Source organism: Chrysemys picta, chromosome 4 (genome assembly GCF_011386835.1).
Source record: "Chrysemys picta bellii isolate R12L10 chromosome 4, ASM1138683v2, whole genome shotgun sequence".
Lineage (NCBI taxonomy): Eukaryota > Metazoa > Chordata > Testudines > Emydidae > Chrysemys > Chrysemys picta.
The window spans coordinates 112,189,805-112,206,884 of record NC_088794.1 but is presented as its reverse complement, the minus strand read 5'-3'; the positions used below and the strand labels follow the sequence as shown (position 1 = coordinate 112,206,884).

Here is a 17,080-nt window from a genome sequence, read left to right as displayed (position 1 = left end):
GAATTGAGAGGGCATAGGGTTGGTGGCGCCTGATATACCGGCACATGAGGGCGGCACTCATGGGGGTTCCATTTCCGACCCTACTGATACCGCTAAGGCAAAAATCTCCAACAACCATGCATGTGGGCACGCACACACCTAGAATGGATTCAACATGAGCAAGCACTCAAAGAAGAATTTGTGTTGCCCAGATGTAATTAAGACCAGAATATAGTTCATTGTTTAGAAAAAATTATGTTTTGTCTTTGATCAGTACTGATTGGAGTACACTTCCAAGGTTGCCAGGTCTCTTTATGAAATCATGTTCAGATATGTGAGAGGAAAACTCAAGTAAGAGAGTGTAATAGCCAGGAAAAAAATAATTCATACAGGACTAAAGATGATCAGCTTTCCATAAACTAACAAATTTCCTTGCAAATGTTATATGCACAAAGAACAAACATAGACATGTTTGTCAGTGAGTAATGAATGGAAGCACACAGCAGCTGCACATATAGAAGAGTATTACAAGAGCTCATATAATTAACAAAAAACGCTACTATATGAGATTAACTCAATTTTGTGGAAAATTTCATAATCTTGTGCAGCAGCTATGAAGTTATTGTATGTCACCACTCTGCATATATACAGATATATGATGACAGAGCAAAAACGACTGGAGTTATCTGTGCCATCCTAAGTTTTGATTTCTTCAATTAGCTCAGTGATTTGGACTAAACAAGCAGAAGGCTTCAGAAAACAAATTGTTTCCAGCCACAAAAAGGAAATAAGCATTAATTAATTTTTCATGGCAGTTCTGGAAGTACAGTTACTATATAAAAATACAATACAGTCACAATTAGTTACATTTAGTGAGCTAAAAAGAATTAGCAATTTGTTAGAGAAAAAGGGTTACAATTAATTAAAATTAAGTCTGTTCATGCAAAAAAATTATTTATTAGAAAATACCCTAACTGGGCCATATTTTCAAAGCCTCAGTTTGGCTACTGAAACTGCACATGCCTATGTCCATGTTATGCCTAGGTTTTTATGCAACCCAAAACTTCAGATTTGTATGTATATATGTAGTTATATATCTTTAACTACCCAGTTTGTATGCACTGTTGACTGAGAAATATTGTAGGTGTTAAACTGTGGGCATAATTTTAGAGGATTTAGAATATTTAATCCTTTGAGCCAAATTCATTTCTGGTATAACTTCACTGGCTTCAGTAGATTTATACCAGGGATACATTTTTCCCATTAGAAAAACTACATTTACCAACTACATTCCTATTTTACTTACATTGTGAGAATGATAATTTAAATGATGGTGACACTAGTCACACAAATATGATACACTTTGATACTTTATGATGCCATCAATGAATACTGGAACCAAAATATGCAGTGGCATCAAGAGTTTGATTACAATGGGATTGATTATAAAAAAGAATCATGGTAAGATAGTCTTAAGTCTGACTTTTGAAATCAATGGACTTACTCACCAGAGTAAAATAACAGGCTAACAGATAGCCCGGTCTAATGTCCACTGAAGTAAATGGAAAGACTCTCATTGATTTCAATGAGCTTTGGATCAGGCCAGAGAACCTAAGGAAGAGGAACTATCTCTGGAATAATTGTGAACTCTATCGCTTAACAATTTTAGGTGGTTTTCTACTGGCTTTATCATTGATTCTTACAAGTACTTTACCCATGTCCATATATTTTATATTACATAATGGTGTCTATAACCTATAAGTAGTGTGGCATAAGGGAGTTACATATTCCTCAAAGAAAGTGTTAAATAGCTACACTATAATCACCAATTAACAGCTACTAGCTAAATTCACTAGTGTTGATTTTAAACCACTAAAGTGGACAGTGTCACACCTGTCTTACATTTTTCTCACACAAAGCAAGTATTGTTCTTGTTTTATCACCTTTAATTAGTAAATCAGTAGTCCAGTACCTGATTCTGCATTTTGGTCTTCACACTTTGTTCTGATGGCTGATAGAAGATCTTGTAGCTCTGGAAGAAAATTCATTTTCTCCTTTATACATTTCTCATAGCCAATGTCCAAATTATGTTCCTCTTCCACAGAGGCAGTCACTTGTTTCTTCTGCATGAAACTGTCTTCACATGTAAAAGTAGTGATATCATGCTGAACTTTTTTAAACTGTTGTTCTAGCACCAAGAGTTTGTTTTTTTCACATAGACTCTTTAAAGGTTGCTTCACTTCCTGAGACAATTTTGAATAAAGCAGTTGGTATGCAATGAATGGTTTGGATATATCTGTGTTCCTTTCAATTACTCTTTGGCCTTCTTTCCTTGTTTTCTGGGACATAGACTCTGTCTCCCAGATTATGGTTTTATCAGTTTCCTTGTTGTTTGTTCCTGTTTCTGATGTAATCTTTTTTTCCTGAATGCCAAGTTGTCCTTCCTCAGATCTATTTTTTAGCATTTTAAAATTATCTATGTTTAAATTATTTGTAGCTTCTGCAGTCTGAACTGTGTCTTTCTCTTGTTCAGATTCATTTTCCTTTAACTCAGCCTCTCTCCTTTGCACATTATTAAATTCTACCTTTATCTGGTTTATCCTAATATCTTCCCTGTTTTCATTTGGGTCTAGGACAGGAATTTTGTGTTCAGAATTTTTTCTTAGGTCTCCATTATTATTTTTACTAAACAAACTTCCAAGAAACTGTGAAGTTTTTGTAAAAATACTAGTCACCACCCCCTCTGTCATGACACCATTTTTATTATTTATATTTTGGGAGTCTGTTTTTTTCTGATCATCAGTATCTTTTTTGCTTTTTTCCTTACTATCTCTTGCTTTTTCAGACAAAGTTAATTTTTCTATATGATTTATGTTTTCAGTTGGAAGAGCATCTTCCCTGTCAATGTGTCTTTTACCATTCAGATCTCTATGTTTCACAGCATTTAAATGGAGTGTATCCAAGCCCTGCTCACTTTGCGAAGGTACACGTTCTATGTTGTTGTGTGCTGAATCATGATAATGGGGAATATGTGACAAAGGCTTGTTAGGATTACAGCCACCACGATTTTTAAGAGGTGCCTGGATTTGCAATTCAGTAGACTCAAAAGATTCTAAATGTAATGCTAGCTTTCTTTTTTCAGAGTTTTCAACTACACTAGATTGTTCTTGGAATAAATGTTCGTGTTCAGTAAGTAGGATATGATTGGATTCTGCAGTTGTTTTTGTTGTAACTAAACTTTCTTCAGACATTTTCTGTGATTCTGCTACGTCCTGTAGCTTTGGTTTTACATTGTCATTTGAATGAGGATATGATGATATTTTCTGATATTCAGATTCATTTTCTGTATTTATGCTTTCCGTATCTTCATGATGACTTGAACTGCTGGGCTCAGGCACTTCTAAATCTGATGATATGGAAGACTCTTTTCTTTTATTACGTAGCATCTGATTTTTACAGTTCTTTCCAGGATCTGAATTAGTATTATCCTCAGTCCCATGTTCTGATATCAGAGGCTCATGTTGGGAAGATGAATCATCCAGTTCTATATCTATTGGCTCTTTCTTATGGCGTGGTATATTCATGGAAATTTGTTGAGATTGCAGCTCCTCTTCAGAAAAAGTATCAGCACTAGCATCAGGTGCTATAATCTGTTCTTTTAGGACTTGTTCCCCAAGAACATTCACTGTTAATGAATCATCACTAATTCTAGTATTATCAGAATGATGTTCAGATGGATTTGAAATATGTTCTCTTTTATTGTAGTCTTCATCTATTTGCTCCTGTGGAAATGGCACAGAAGATTGTGGAACTTCATTGCCTTTGTTTTGCAAACCATCCAGTAAATAATTTAATGTGTGACTGTCTTGCTCAAGAATTATATTCTCACTTTGTATTATTTCCTCAGACGTATCTACTGAAGATGATTCTTGGTTAGCCAAAATATTTGCTCTCTTTTCATTTTGGGGTTTATTTGGCTCATAATTTTTTATCATTTGCTCACTGTGTTCTAGGTTATCTTCACCACACTTTGAAATATGTTGTGAAAAATTCTCTGGCTGTTTTATTCTGTCTTGGGAAAAATTATTTATGTCTTTGCTATTCACTACAATTTTGTCTAACACAACATCATCAACATTTGAGTTGGAAAAATTATCTTTTATGGAATCTTGAGAGACATCATGCAAACCTTTGTCAGAAGAATTTTCAGTATATTCCACATCAGTGAGTTCTCTTTCTTCTTCAGAATCCAAAGTAATATGTTGTCCCTGTACTTCATTATTTCCATGGTGTTTTGATAGTGATTCATCAAATTCCAGAGAAGATAACTGGTCTGAAACTTGAACTTTCTTTGTGTCAGCACTGTGATCAATGCCAAGTTCATGACCATTATCCTCTGAAAAATTTTCAGCTAAGTAACCCTGCCTTTCTCCCTTTTTATTAATATTTTGTTGACTAGAATAAGAATCTTCACAAAAGTATCCATGTTGTCCTGGTAAATCTTTTATATTTAATTTTGATTCTAAAGATACCTGCTGCTCATCTTCTAAAATAGAACCTTCACTTTTCTCTTTTATATTAGAAAATTCCTCTCTTTCATTACTTTTAGAATTGTGTTCCTTGCATTTTGGATATGTAAATAAAGGGTCTACTCTGTGTTCTAACTGGGATTCTGTAAATGAAAGAAGTGAGCTATCTTTTACCAGTTTAGTATCTTTCATTGTGTTTTCACTATCTTGTTCAATATTTTGCACTGTCAATGGAGAAAATAGAACACTTTCTTTGGAAATGTCTACATCACTCTTCTCTAGTACTTGTTCATTAATCTTCTGATTTGTTTGGCCTTTCAGTTCAATTTCTTTGCCATCTGTAGTCTGGCCATTTTCATCATCGAAGCTCAGAGTCTCTGGTAGCCTTTGCAGAGAATGCTCATCTTTGGTTGCAAAACATTGGAAGCTCAGTATGTTTTTATAACGACTAAAAGAAAAGACAGACTGTGGTTCTTCAAACTGGTTTTGCTTGTCTTTCTCAGAATTATCAGTTATGTCTAAGTCCTGAGATAAACTTGAAGAAGATAAAAGCTGGGATACAACTGATTCCTGAGTGTCTTGAGAAACTATAGATTCCTGCTCCTTTTGATCATCTGATATGTCCATATTAAAATCTATGTTGCCAGAGATATATTCATACCAACCTGCCTGGTCATTTTTGCTCTCTGATTCCTCTGTTATCTCTTTTACTTCAGTATTTTCTATTATTTGACTTTCTGCTGCTGAATTTTGTTCTGTACTATAAAGCTCAGTTAGTTTGGTTTTGTCTGATATTCCTTGAGTAAGAGGTGACTCAGCTTCATTTAGGTTTTTCTTGAAGTTCAGAAGACTATCTAAATTTGCTGGCAACTCCCCAGAACTTGGTGTGTCATATTCTGAATCTACTGATTCTTGTTTATTTGTTTTCAGATTATTTTGTCCTTCATCTTGCATCATTTCAGCTATTTCTCTTTTTGATTTCCTCTCTATGTAAGTTTCAGTTTCCTGTAGGTTTAAACCATGCATTTCTTCATTCTTATCTGTTCTGTCCTCTTTATGTTCAATTGGTTCCTCTTTTGATAACACACGCTGTTCACTAGAATAAAAATCTTCACTTAAATATTCATGTTGTACTGGTGAATCTATAGTATTTTCTAACTTTAAATCTAAAGATACGTGCTGCTGGTCTTTGGAGATAGGGACATCACTGTTATCTTTTATATTAGAAAATTCCTGTCTTTCACTACCATCAGAAATGGGTTCCTCGGGGTTTGAATATCTAGATATTTGTGAATGTTGACCTGGGGAGATTTTAGGTTCTAATTGGGATTCTACAGATAAAAGGGGTGAAGTATTGTTATCTTTTACTAATCCGGTATCTTGTATAGTTTTTTCACTACTTTGTTCATTACTTTGCACTGCTAATGGGGACAACAGAACACTTTCTTGGGACATTGCTACATCTCCCGTCTCTTGCACATTCTCACTAACCCTCTGATTTGCTTGTAATTTCACTGCAGTTTCTTTACTTCCTTGTAATATTTCATCATTATTTTCAAATTGGGAGAGTTCTTCACTAAAGTTCAAATCCTCCTGTGCACTTTGCACAGATTCCTTTACTTTGGTTGTTAAACTGTGAAAGTGCAGTATGTTTGTAAAATGACTAAGTGAGAGGAAAGATCGAGATTCTTCAAACGTGTCATGCTTTTCTTCTTCTGAATTTTTAGCAATAGTGGAGTCTAAGCTCTGAGGTGAGCTGGGAAAAGAGTGAAGCTGGGATGTAACTGATTCCTGTGTGCCATGAGCAACCACAGATTTCTGACCCTGTTGATTATCTGATGTGTCCCTATTAAAAGTAATGAAGTTACTATATATATTTTCATACCAACCTGACTGGCCATTTATGCTTTCTGACTCCTGAGTTATCTCTTTAACTTCAGTGTTTTCCATAACTTGAGTTTCTGATACTGGGTCTTGTTCTAAACTGTAAGGTTCAATTAGTTTGTCTTTGTCAGCAACATCTGTAGTAAAAGATGACTCTTCTGCATTTTTGATGCTCTTTAAATTGAGAGGATTATCTTCATTTACTGATGGCTCCCCAGAAGTTGGTGTTTTATTGTCAGAATCTAATATTTCTTGTACATTATTTTTCTTGTTATTTTGTTCTTCACTTATCATTACTTCGGCTGTTGCCTTTTTCAGTTCTCTGTCCATCTGAGATTCAGTTTCTTGTGGGCTCGAAGTCTGAATTTCTTCATTCTTATCTGTTGCAACCTTCATTTCTCTGCTTTGCTCCTCTTTTGTTATAGTGTTCTCTTTCTTAGCATGCCCAAATGTTAAAACATCACTTAAACCCAAATTAAACCAGCTTGATTTGGATACCTCATTGTCACTCTTTTGCTTTTCTTCTGTTGATGTTTCCGCAGCTGCATTTCTTTGTTCAAACTCAGAATGTTCAGCATTACTAGAACTATCATGGATTTGTGGATTATTTTCTTTGGACAGCAAACCAAGGCCTGAATTCTCTCTACCAAAACGTAGTAAATCTGTCAGTCTACTCTGAAACCAGCCAGAAGGATCTGGTTTATCCTCATCATTTAGTTCTTTCATGTCACTTTCATCAGTTATTGCTATTTTTCTGCTTCTGAATGTATTTTCTTCTAGAGATTCGGTAACTGTTTCAAAAGCTTCCTCATCTTGTTTACTTCCTAGGCCAAGCCATCCTACAACGCCAGAAACAGTCCATGTAGATTGTATTGGAGCTGGTTTCAATGGGTGACTGCTTTCAGCTTCTTGCAGGACAGCATCATCTTTTCCATTTTTGTTCTTTCTAAACAATTTATTGCCCTCAGTCTCCTTTTGAGTGTGAGGATCTTTGAATTTTCTGTCTAATTCATCACTTTCAGGAACTGACTCAATTCCATGTTCCCGATGGAAGGAAATACTTGTCTGTTTTTGGAGCTCACCTTCGGGCATCTTTGATTCTGGCTCTGTGTAAGGTAATGGATATTCACTTTCTTCATTATGATCATGCAATACACTATCTTTATTTTCCAAAAGGTATTCACCTCCATCAAGACAAAGGAAATCAGTTTCCTAAAAGAATAATATTCACCTTTTTATTATGTGCATGAATGTTTTAAAGTATTTTGTAATAAAATAATATACCCGTTTTATCTACTTTTTTGCTTATGTACAATAGTATGTGTGTATAGCCTTGTATGAGGAAATGTAGGTAATCTGGATATTCCTCATGGCTCTATTTGGCTTAGTTGGTATAATGTGTGGATCTAAACTTCTTAATAGAGTTCTGTGTCTGAGCATTATACACAAACAAATGGTAAAATAACAAGAAAAACACATACTGAATGACCCCAAAAAAGACTGGCAATGACACCTGAGTTTCTACCCATATATCACCTGGAGAACAGAATTTCAGCTGTTCATCAGTATACAGGGAAGATTGGTGATATTAGTTTACCTTAGTTGGCACTTCTACTTCTTCTGTAATAAAAACATCTTCAATTTGAACGGCATTCTTTGGGAAATATCCAAAATCCTTCCCTTTCTATAAAAATAAAAATGGAAGGAGAGTATTTAGCATTTTGTTATATATACAGATGGTGTGTGTATCTTTGCATGTTAAGAACTTATGATCAAACAAATACTTAGATTAGAAGAGCCCTCTAAAGTTGATATTGATACCCATTTTGGTCAATGGAACCCCTTCTCCTTCACAAAAAATTTTTTCTCCATTACTTCTTGAAGCGTATGACACTATATACCCCATGCTATTTTTTACAGTATACACTTGCACATTACTATTGTGAACATGTGTTGGTTCAGTATCAAAACAGTAACCTGGACACAGCTTCAATTCGGGTGTTGTTATATGCACTAATGATTTGATCCCACTCCCACTGAAATCAGTGGCAAAGCTCCCAGTGACTTAAGTCAAACCAAATTCATTCCCTCATAGCAAATGAGAACCATACTCCTCCATGTATTTTATGTTCACAAATGTAATGTATACACTGGGTACCTACTACCAGCCCTAAATTATTTCTCTCTGTAGATGTGCCAGGGAACTAGATGAGAAATTGTTATGATCCACGTCAACAGGAGATACAGGGTTATCTAGTAATCTGAGCTACCAAACTCCTAACTGAAAGAAAAGCATTACATTTTTATATTATCAAAGACTACAGGCAATGATCACCTGTGCTGCTTTTGAAATTATTCTGCCCTACTAGGTAAATATATAGTTTATGACACGTTCAAATTTTCAAAATGCATAAAATTTCACTGCGTTGGTTAACTTTATTTTTTGTAGAGCTATCAGGTCTTCTATTGTAACCATCACCTGGTATTTGAGCACCTACAGGGTTTGAACTATATGCAAACACATGTCCATTGTATCTTAAGTCCACCTCTGTCTTAACCATTTGACCATTCTATTGAAGGTGCTCAAGAAAAATTCCCAATTTCTTCTTTGGGAGTTTTGTTTTAACAAAGATTGCAGGATCAGACACCAAAATTGGATTTTTGATTAGATAGTTTTAACCACTCCTTACCTTCATTCTAATTAGTCTGTGAATGCTTGACCCAATAGACTTGAATTGTTCTAAGTAAGCAATGTAGTTAAAAGACAGATGATATGGTAGTGACTATAGCATAATTACTGTGAGACTGAAGACCAGGATTGCAGTCTCAGCTCTACCACTCCCAGTGGGATCTTGGCCAAATCTATGGTTAACTTTCCCTATCTGGGGAAAATGGAAATTGTAACTACCTACCTCACAAAGATGCCGTGAGCCTTAATTGGCTAATGTTCATCAAGTGTTGTAAGATCCTCAGATGACAGGTATTATAGATGTGCAAATGTATTATTACAGGGGTGGCCAAACCATGGCTTGTGAGCCACATGTGCAGCTTTTACAGTTAACGTGCAGCTCATGAAGCCCTCTATGCCCCCCCATTTTCTGCCTACAAGAGTGGGTGGGGAGTTCAGGGCTTCTGCCCTGCAGTGGGGTGGTGGGGCTAGAGGCTTCTGCCAAAGACGACTGGTGCCTGCTGAGAGTGGGGAGCACAATTTAAAGGTTTGGCCCCCCCAACAGCTTGAGTCACCCCCCGCCCTCCAGCGTGCCTCCCCTCTTACCCTCACCAGTCCCTCCCTGCAGCTCCTATGTGTTAGCTTTGTGTGGAGAGAGGCAGCAGCAAAAGCAGTGGCTCTCCCTTCAGCTCCCACCTGTTTGAAGCTGCCTCGCCCCATAGCTGCAGCTCTCAACTTGCTGGCTCCAGCAGCTGCAGTGCAGGGAGGGGGTCTGGTGACACCGTGTGACCGAACAGGGCCAGCAAACCCTGGCAAAAAGCTTTGGGGGGTACATGACATCGCATGTTTGCCCCCCCCTCCCCCCCGCACGTTGTCTCTGGTTTCTTCTCCAGCAGGGAAGAAGGGCTCAGAGCTTCAGACCTCCAAGGCGTGCCTGTCCAGGCGTGGCACTCAGATTTCTGAAGATTGTTTTATGCTTGACCACCCCTGGATTATTGTTTTACTTGGCTTGCTCATAGTGAAATTATTGCAGACTGAAATACTTACACTTCCTGCCCACAAATCTTCCCTTTTTCTTGAAAGTTTGGAGTACACGATTATCTCTTCCCCCATTTTGAATTTCAGATATCGGCAGTCAGGCCCTACGTAGTCTTTAGTGCCTTGGACTCTGATCATTGCAGCTGAATATATGTAAAAAGGGAGCAAAAAGCAACTATAATAACTACTTTTCTTAAATCACTCATCACTCTGAAAAAGTAGATGCGATGTATATGAAGAAACAGTAAACATTGTTTATATATGAATAAAATATGTTTTATGATAATATCACTGTTTAAATTCTAAAGTAGAAAGCTACTAAAAAATGAAATATACATTGGAGGCCCTATCCTGCTCTCATTTAAGTCAATGGCAAAAATCCTATTGACATCAGTGAGAACAAATTCCAGTCCTAGATGTGCAGACCATTTTCAGTATTGGCACACACAAAACTTCCAGTGCCTTCAATAGGAGTTATACACGTGGAGCAGCTGCAGGGTAAGGTGTTACACACCTCCAAGATCCAAACACAACATTTTCCAAGTATTTTGATTATTTGACTTTTAAATATTGCACATTTTCATTGACTTATTTTTCAACTATTTCAGTCATGTCTTTTGAACGTAATATTAAAGACAAACAAGCTAAGTTTAAACAATATAAGCATGAAGGAATAGACATGTTGCCAAAAGCAGGAAATTTAAAGTGTAGGTGGCTGGCTTTCATTTCAATTTCCTTTTCAATAACTTTTTAAATACTGTACTCAATTTGAGTCCCCATCCCTCCCATAAACTGCTCCAGAGAAGCAGACACCTGAGCCTGCATGGAGCTCCCTGAAGTCAGTGGGGCTCCACATGGGTGCAAGGATCCATCTGCATAGAGCAACTTGCAGGATTGGGAACTCTGTGTGCAAATGTCAGCTTGCAAGGTGGATAGGCTCTCAATTTTGAAAGGGCAAAAATTTGTAAGTGCAAAATCAAAGGAGGCAGCTGAAAAATTGGCTCCAAGTATAAGTGACAAACAGGTTTCACAGTGGTAATCAGAGAGGTGGCTTTTCCACAAAGTATCCATTTTGTATCACTGCCATTTCTGATTCTGCAGCAAGCCTGGACAGCTATTTATGCAGACAATTCACCCAAATTATATAGGGCTTTTCTGTCCTATTCTTTAACTAGTTTCTGCCCTTAATTCACACCATAGCAGGAAAAATAAATAAAGGGCAAATGAGCAGTATCTTTCACAAGAAGAACTTATAATGGAAAAAAAAGAACATTTTGCTAAACCAGAATATGTGTTCTGTAAACATTTTTATATTAATTTTACATTTACAGATATATCAGTTTAGAATTTTTTTAAAAGTATTACAGTATACAGAGAAGAATCATTAAAAAAATAAATTAGATGCTTCTTAACATAGACTATTTTGAGGAAACTCATGAAAAACTATAAGGTGTTAGCTCCAAGTTTCTAATGTACTGGTAACAAGAAGTATTTCTACTGAACTTTGCTCTTTTGCATATTTCCACAACACAATCCCACAAGAGGGTTTTCCAGGAATATTTTTCCTTTATTGAAAATATATAGGGGTATCTTTCATAAGCCTAATACTTTGACAACAGTACATTAAAGCATTTACACTTCCCAAATTTTCTTTCACATTTTTATTGTGGGCTTCTACATTGTGATTTGAAATGACTGCATATGGATTTACCAGACTCATTAAAAACAAAAAAACTTTTAACTTACTTTCACATTCCTGATCACCACACTTTTTCCACTCTGACATTAGCTTTGTACTCTGCAGACTTGTTAAAAATGAAATTACTAACAGCAAAACTCTGTGATCCAAAAACTTCGCCATACTAGAAAAGCAAAACGTAAATCTAGAATTTGGCAAAACTGCGCAAGTCGGATTGGTATTCAGTCAGCAGAAATATCCAATATTATTGTACTTAACCTAACCAAATGTTGAAAATAAGATCCATTTTCCTTCCGGCTGCAGAATCTGCTTAAGCAGAAGAGCACTAGATTTCACAATTTGCAGAGTCAGGTATCCTGATTAAACACATAGGCTTAATAATTAACTAAGTTTTGATAGTTGGACTAGTATTTTGAATACTAAGCAATGAACTCTATCCAGACTGAAGATTTTAGACCTCCTAGAAGCTAATAAGCAAGTGGGTTATATTGTGCTATATGTGGCTTATGGGAAATTGTGGGGCAAACATTCAACATTTGTAGAAAGTTTTAGTGAAAATTATGGTTCATTTTCCTGATTGTTGAAGGAATATTTTTACAATACATCTCTTCAACACATTGTGAGCTCAGTCTCTCATGTATTGGCTCAATTTCTTGTGTAAACTGATTTGCACAATTGCCTTTATAGCTGCCAACCATTTTTTTTTTTTTACAGAAAAAATTCCTCAAATAAACCATAGGTTGTGAGGCTTATTGTCCCCAGCCACCAGAATGTTCTGTGTGTGCTGGTGTACTTTAGGTTATTTTTACATTAATATATTGATTATCAGGGCCTCAAAGCAAATGCATTTTTTTCAGTGTGCTCTTCTCAAGTGCTGCACCTGATCCTGCAAGGTGCTGAGTGCCTCCCAAGGGAGGCTAAGCCTCTCAACTTCCATTAACTTTAATGGGAGTGGAGGTGCTCAACACCTCACAGGATCAAGGCCTTGAGGATATGTTTACACTGCTGTCACCACAGGATCGGTGCTATGCCTCCAGCTTTGGAACAGTCTCTAGGCGGAATCCTTTCAGAGTGCCTGACCCCCTAGGGATCTCACTCCAGGGTAAGCCATGTGGTTTCACCACCTCCTTGGATTGGACCTCTGAGCCTTTAGGACTTTTCCTTCACATCTCAGCGGAGTCCAACTGAGATAAGCTTTTGGTAGAGACTTGTACACTCTTCAGGGATTAATGCACCTCAGCAAGCATTTGCAGTGACACTCAAACCACATTGTCAAAACAGTAGGGTTTATTAGTCAACTGGAACACAGCATAGGAAGTCCTTAGGTTAGCAGAGAGAACTGAAGGTTAAAGACTAGATCATTCTGATAAACCCAGAGGCCAGTCAAGATGTAGTGAACCCCATTGTTCAAGTTCTGTCTCTCAGTCTGACCTCCAGTCCTTGGTCAAACTCCAGGTGAGCCTGGACTCCTTTCCCCTACCAACTCTTATTCCACACCTCACACCACTCCAGTCCTTTGTTCTCGGGCTGGGGATTGTTGCGCCACTTCCCGGAACCTTGAGCAGAAGCAGGGAAATCCATATCCTTCTGGGTTGTTGGTTGCTAGGTGTCAATGTCTTGGTGATTGTATTTGCCTTTGTCTTCTCAGCTACTCCGTTGATATGTGAACTAAGGCTGAGACACTAGGTAACAATGCAGCATGTAGGGGAAACTGAGGCACACACAGGCTTCATACAAATATTACTGAAAATTCCCACATTGTCACAAATGCACACTAAGCCAAGGCTCTGACTCAGGTTTGAGCCCAACCCTGCCCTCCATCCACACACAAATCAGTCTGTCTCAGGTCAGCAAGCACTCAGGACCCAGGTCCTAGCCTGAGTCCCACTGAGATTCAGGTCCAACCCCTGTCATTTTGCAGTGTGGATGCAGCTCAAGACACAGACCTGAGTCAGAAGATCTGCGTTGTGCAGTATAGAAGTTTAGCACGGCTACAAGACCCAGGTCCAGCAATTGTGAGCCCAGGTTTACAATGCAATTTGGATGCTCAAACACAGTCTTAGAAACACTAATTCCACATGTCTAAGTCCCACAGAGCTGAGTTTACAATATAGTGTAGATATATCCTGAGAGGATAAAACATAAATCCGCACGACTAAAAACCTACATTCTCTGGCTCACGTTACATATTGATATATCAATATTAAAGTGACCTCCTGTCCTGTGTTTTAAGGGGGATCCCTTGTTTGGTGCCTAACAACCCAAATCCAGTAAGCCAGAGCATGCTTTCAAGCAATAATGGTACAAAGGCTGAAACCCTGGGTTACAAATGTATGATTTTGTACCATCCATACTGTGACGTTGTGCAGTCTATATGGTTTTATAAAAACTTGATAATAAGTCAATATAATGTAACTGAGATAGTTTTTGAGAAAATGCGGTAATAAGTGAATGTAACGTACCTGGGATATGCTTCATGCAAAAGGTCTCTTGTAAGGTATCATTACAAAGCTTATAATCTACTGAGTATGATCATCTGATTTGTATAAATGTACCACTCTTGTATCTAAAACTAGAAATATAAAATGTAACTCTGAGGGCCTATTGTAATTGTGTAAAGCGTGGACCATTAATGATGGTTTGGAATCTTGATGACTCCCATTGTCTGCAGATGGCTGTATTTACCTGTGAGTCTTCCTGTATATGTGTGTGCTGGCAAGTGAGTAATGAAGTTTTGCAGTGACATGTGATCATGTCACCTGAACTGGAATCCATCTTTAACCTGGTGCTTTTCCAGTGAGGGGGGGTGGAAACCCAGAGGGACAAAGGATTCCCGCCTTATGCAAAATATATATAAAGGGGGGAAGAGAACAGAGAGGGAGAGGAGCCATCATGAAGAATCCCCTAGCTATCACCTGAGCTGCAACAAGAGCTGTACCAGGGGAAAGAATTGTGCCCAGGCCTGGAAGGTGTCCAGTCTGAGAAAAACTTACTGAAGCATCTCTGAGGGTGAGATTATCTGTATTCAGTTTGATTAGGCATAGATTTGCGCATTTTATTTTATTTTGCTTGTGACTTACTTTGTTCTGTCTGTTACTACTTGGAACCACTTAAATCCTACTGTCTGTCTTTAATAAAATCACTTTCTATTTAGTATTCACTCAGAGTATGTATTAATACCTGGGGGAGCAAACAACTGTGCATATCTCTCTATCAGTGTTATAGAGGGCGAACAATTTATGAGTTTGCCCTGCATAAGCTTTATGCAGGGTAAAACGGATTTATTTGGGTTTAGACCCCATTGGGAGTTGAGCATCTGAGTGCTAAAGACAAGCGCACTTCTGTAAGCTGTTTTCAGGTAACTTGCAGCTTTGGGACAGGAGATTCAGACCCTGGATCTGTGTCTGGAGCCAGACGGGAGTGTCTGGCTCAGCAAGACAGGGTGCTGGAGTCCTGAGCTGGCAGGGAAAACAGAAGCAGGGGTAGTCTTTGCACATCTGGTGGCAGCTCCCAAGTGGGTTTCTGTGATCCAACCCGTCACACATACCTCATGAAAAATAAACTGTCTCTCACATTTTTGATATAGCTCTCCTGTATTTCCTTGGCCATTAGTACATATTCCATCACAATGACACCACATGGCAAAAGTATCTAACAATATGCAAACCACAATCATCAACACTGGAAAAACAGACATAAAACCAGTGACAGGAAAACTCCAACGATTCAGGACTTAGGACAGGTTCTGGTAAGCCTTCTATGGATACCACTCAGCAACTATTGAAACCCCCAACAGGTTTCATACCCTTCCTCATGCCTCCCCTAAACAAATCCTATTTCCCCACAACCTGTTTGTTATCTTCTTAGGACGCTGCTATCTCAATGTGTTGTGGGTCTGGGAGCCAGGGCAGTTAGCAGGTGTGCTTCCCCTCTACTGTACCCTGGAGCATCTTTGTAGGGCCTCTCTTCTACCATTTTTCAACCTCCCTGCTGTCAAGGTCTGCCCCAGTCTCCCTTCTGTGGTGTCACCCTTGCTTTCCACCTGCACCTCGTTTGGTAACCCCAGTCTCCCTTCCCTCTCCATACTGTTCCCAGCCCATGGTGTTCCTCTCTAGCCTGACAGTGTCCACATGCTGGTTGTGTTTGCCGTTTAGAAGGAGGGGCCGTGGTTTTGGGATAGAACAACCACACACCCCTTCTTCCCCCGCCCCCCCAGTGTGGTTGTTCTCCAGGATGATCCCTTTTAGCCAAGTGCAAACAGCCCAGCAAGCATGCCCGAGGTCTAATGTCTCAGGGATCACCAAACAGGGGGGATTACTGTTCCCTTACAAAACCTCCCCTATTTCAACCAGGTGACCATGAATGATATCACTCTTCTGAGGCTAACACAGAAAGATAAAGACCGAATGTTGCATGAATGTGACCAAAACCCAGGACCCTTCGCTGCCATGCTTTGTGCTGCAATGATTCCAGATCACTTGCTACTGACTTGGCATGATGTTGCATTCTATATGGTTTTATGAAAATATGCTAATGTAACTCGAATATGCTTCATGCAAAAGGTCTCTTGTAAGGTATCATTACAAAGCTTATAATCTACTGATCATCCTATTTGTATAAATGTACCACTCTTGTATCTGAACCAGGGCCGGCTCTAGGCACCAGCGTTCCAAGAAGTGGGGTGGCTCTTCTCAAGGGGTGGTATTCCAGCCCTTTGGGGCGGCTCTTTTCAAGGGGCGGCACCCCCCCCCCTTTTTTTTTTTGCTTTGGTGGCGGCACTTCAGCTTTTTTCTTTTTTTTTTTTTTGCTTGGGGCCGCAAAAAACCTGGAGCTGGCCCTGATCTGAACCTAGAAATATAACTCTGAGGGTCTATTGTAATTATGCAAAGTGTGGGCCATTAATGGGGGTTTGGAATCTTGATGACTCCCATTAACCAGGACAATTGACTGCAGATGGCTCTGTTTTAACTGTAAGTCTTCCTGTATACTGTGTGCTGGCAAGTGGGTAATGAAGTCTTACAGTGACATGTGATCATGTCACCTGAACAGGAATCTATCTTTAACTTAGTGCTTTTCCATGGGGGGCCAGAGGGACAAAGGATTCCCTCCTTATGCAAAAGATATATAAATCGGTGGAACAGGATAAAGCGGAGAGCCATCATGAGGAATCCCCTAGCTACCACCTGAACTGGAACAAGGGCTGTACCAGGGGAAAGGATTGTGCCCAGACTAGGAAGGCGTCCAGTCTGTGGAAAAAAAATGTATTGAAACATCTCTGAGGGT

The 17,080-nt window shown here is 38.6% G+C and overlaps 1 protein-coding gene across 28 annotated transcripts in view; it reads right to left on the bottom strand.

The window, feature by feature from the left end:
• MIA2 (MIA SH3 domain ER export factor 2) overlaps nt 1-12,824 on the bottom strand; it is a 60,380-nt gene extending 47,556 nt beyond the window's left edge. For 17 of the 28 annotated variants that reach the window (XR_010601082.1, XR_010601084.1, XR_010601083.1 and 14 more), the window contains exons 1-4: nt 11,845-12,824; nt 10,108-10,241; nt 7,990-8,076; nt 1,952-7,604 (exon numbers count right to left, since the gene is read on the bottom strand). Coding sequence is in view for 20 of the 28 variants with exons in the window: in XM_042858495.2 (XP_042714429.2) it covers nt 1,952-7,604; nt 7,990-8,076; nt 10,108-10,241; nt 11,845-11,959 (5,989 nt within the window). In the remaining 8 variants the exon portion in view is untranslated. Of the gene's footprint in view, nt 1-1,951; nt 7,605-7,989; nt 8,077-10,107; nt 10,242-11,844 lie in introns of those variants that run through there. The other 11 variants (XM_042858502.2, XM_065595482.1, XM_065595484.1 and 8 more) reach the window with 7 other exon arrangements.
• Nucleotides 12,825-17,080: the final 4,256 nt, after the last annotated feature.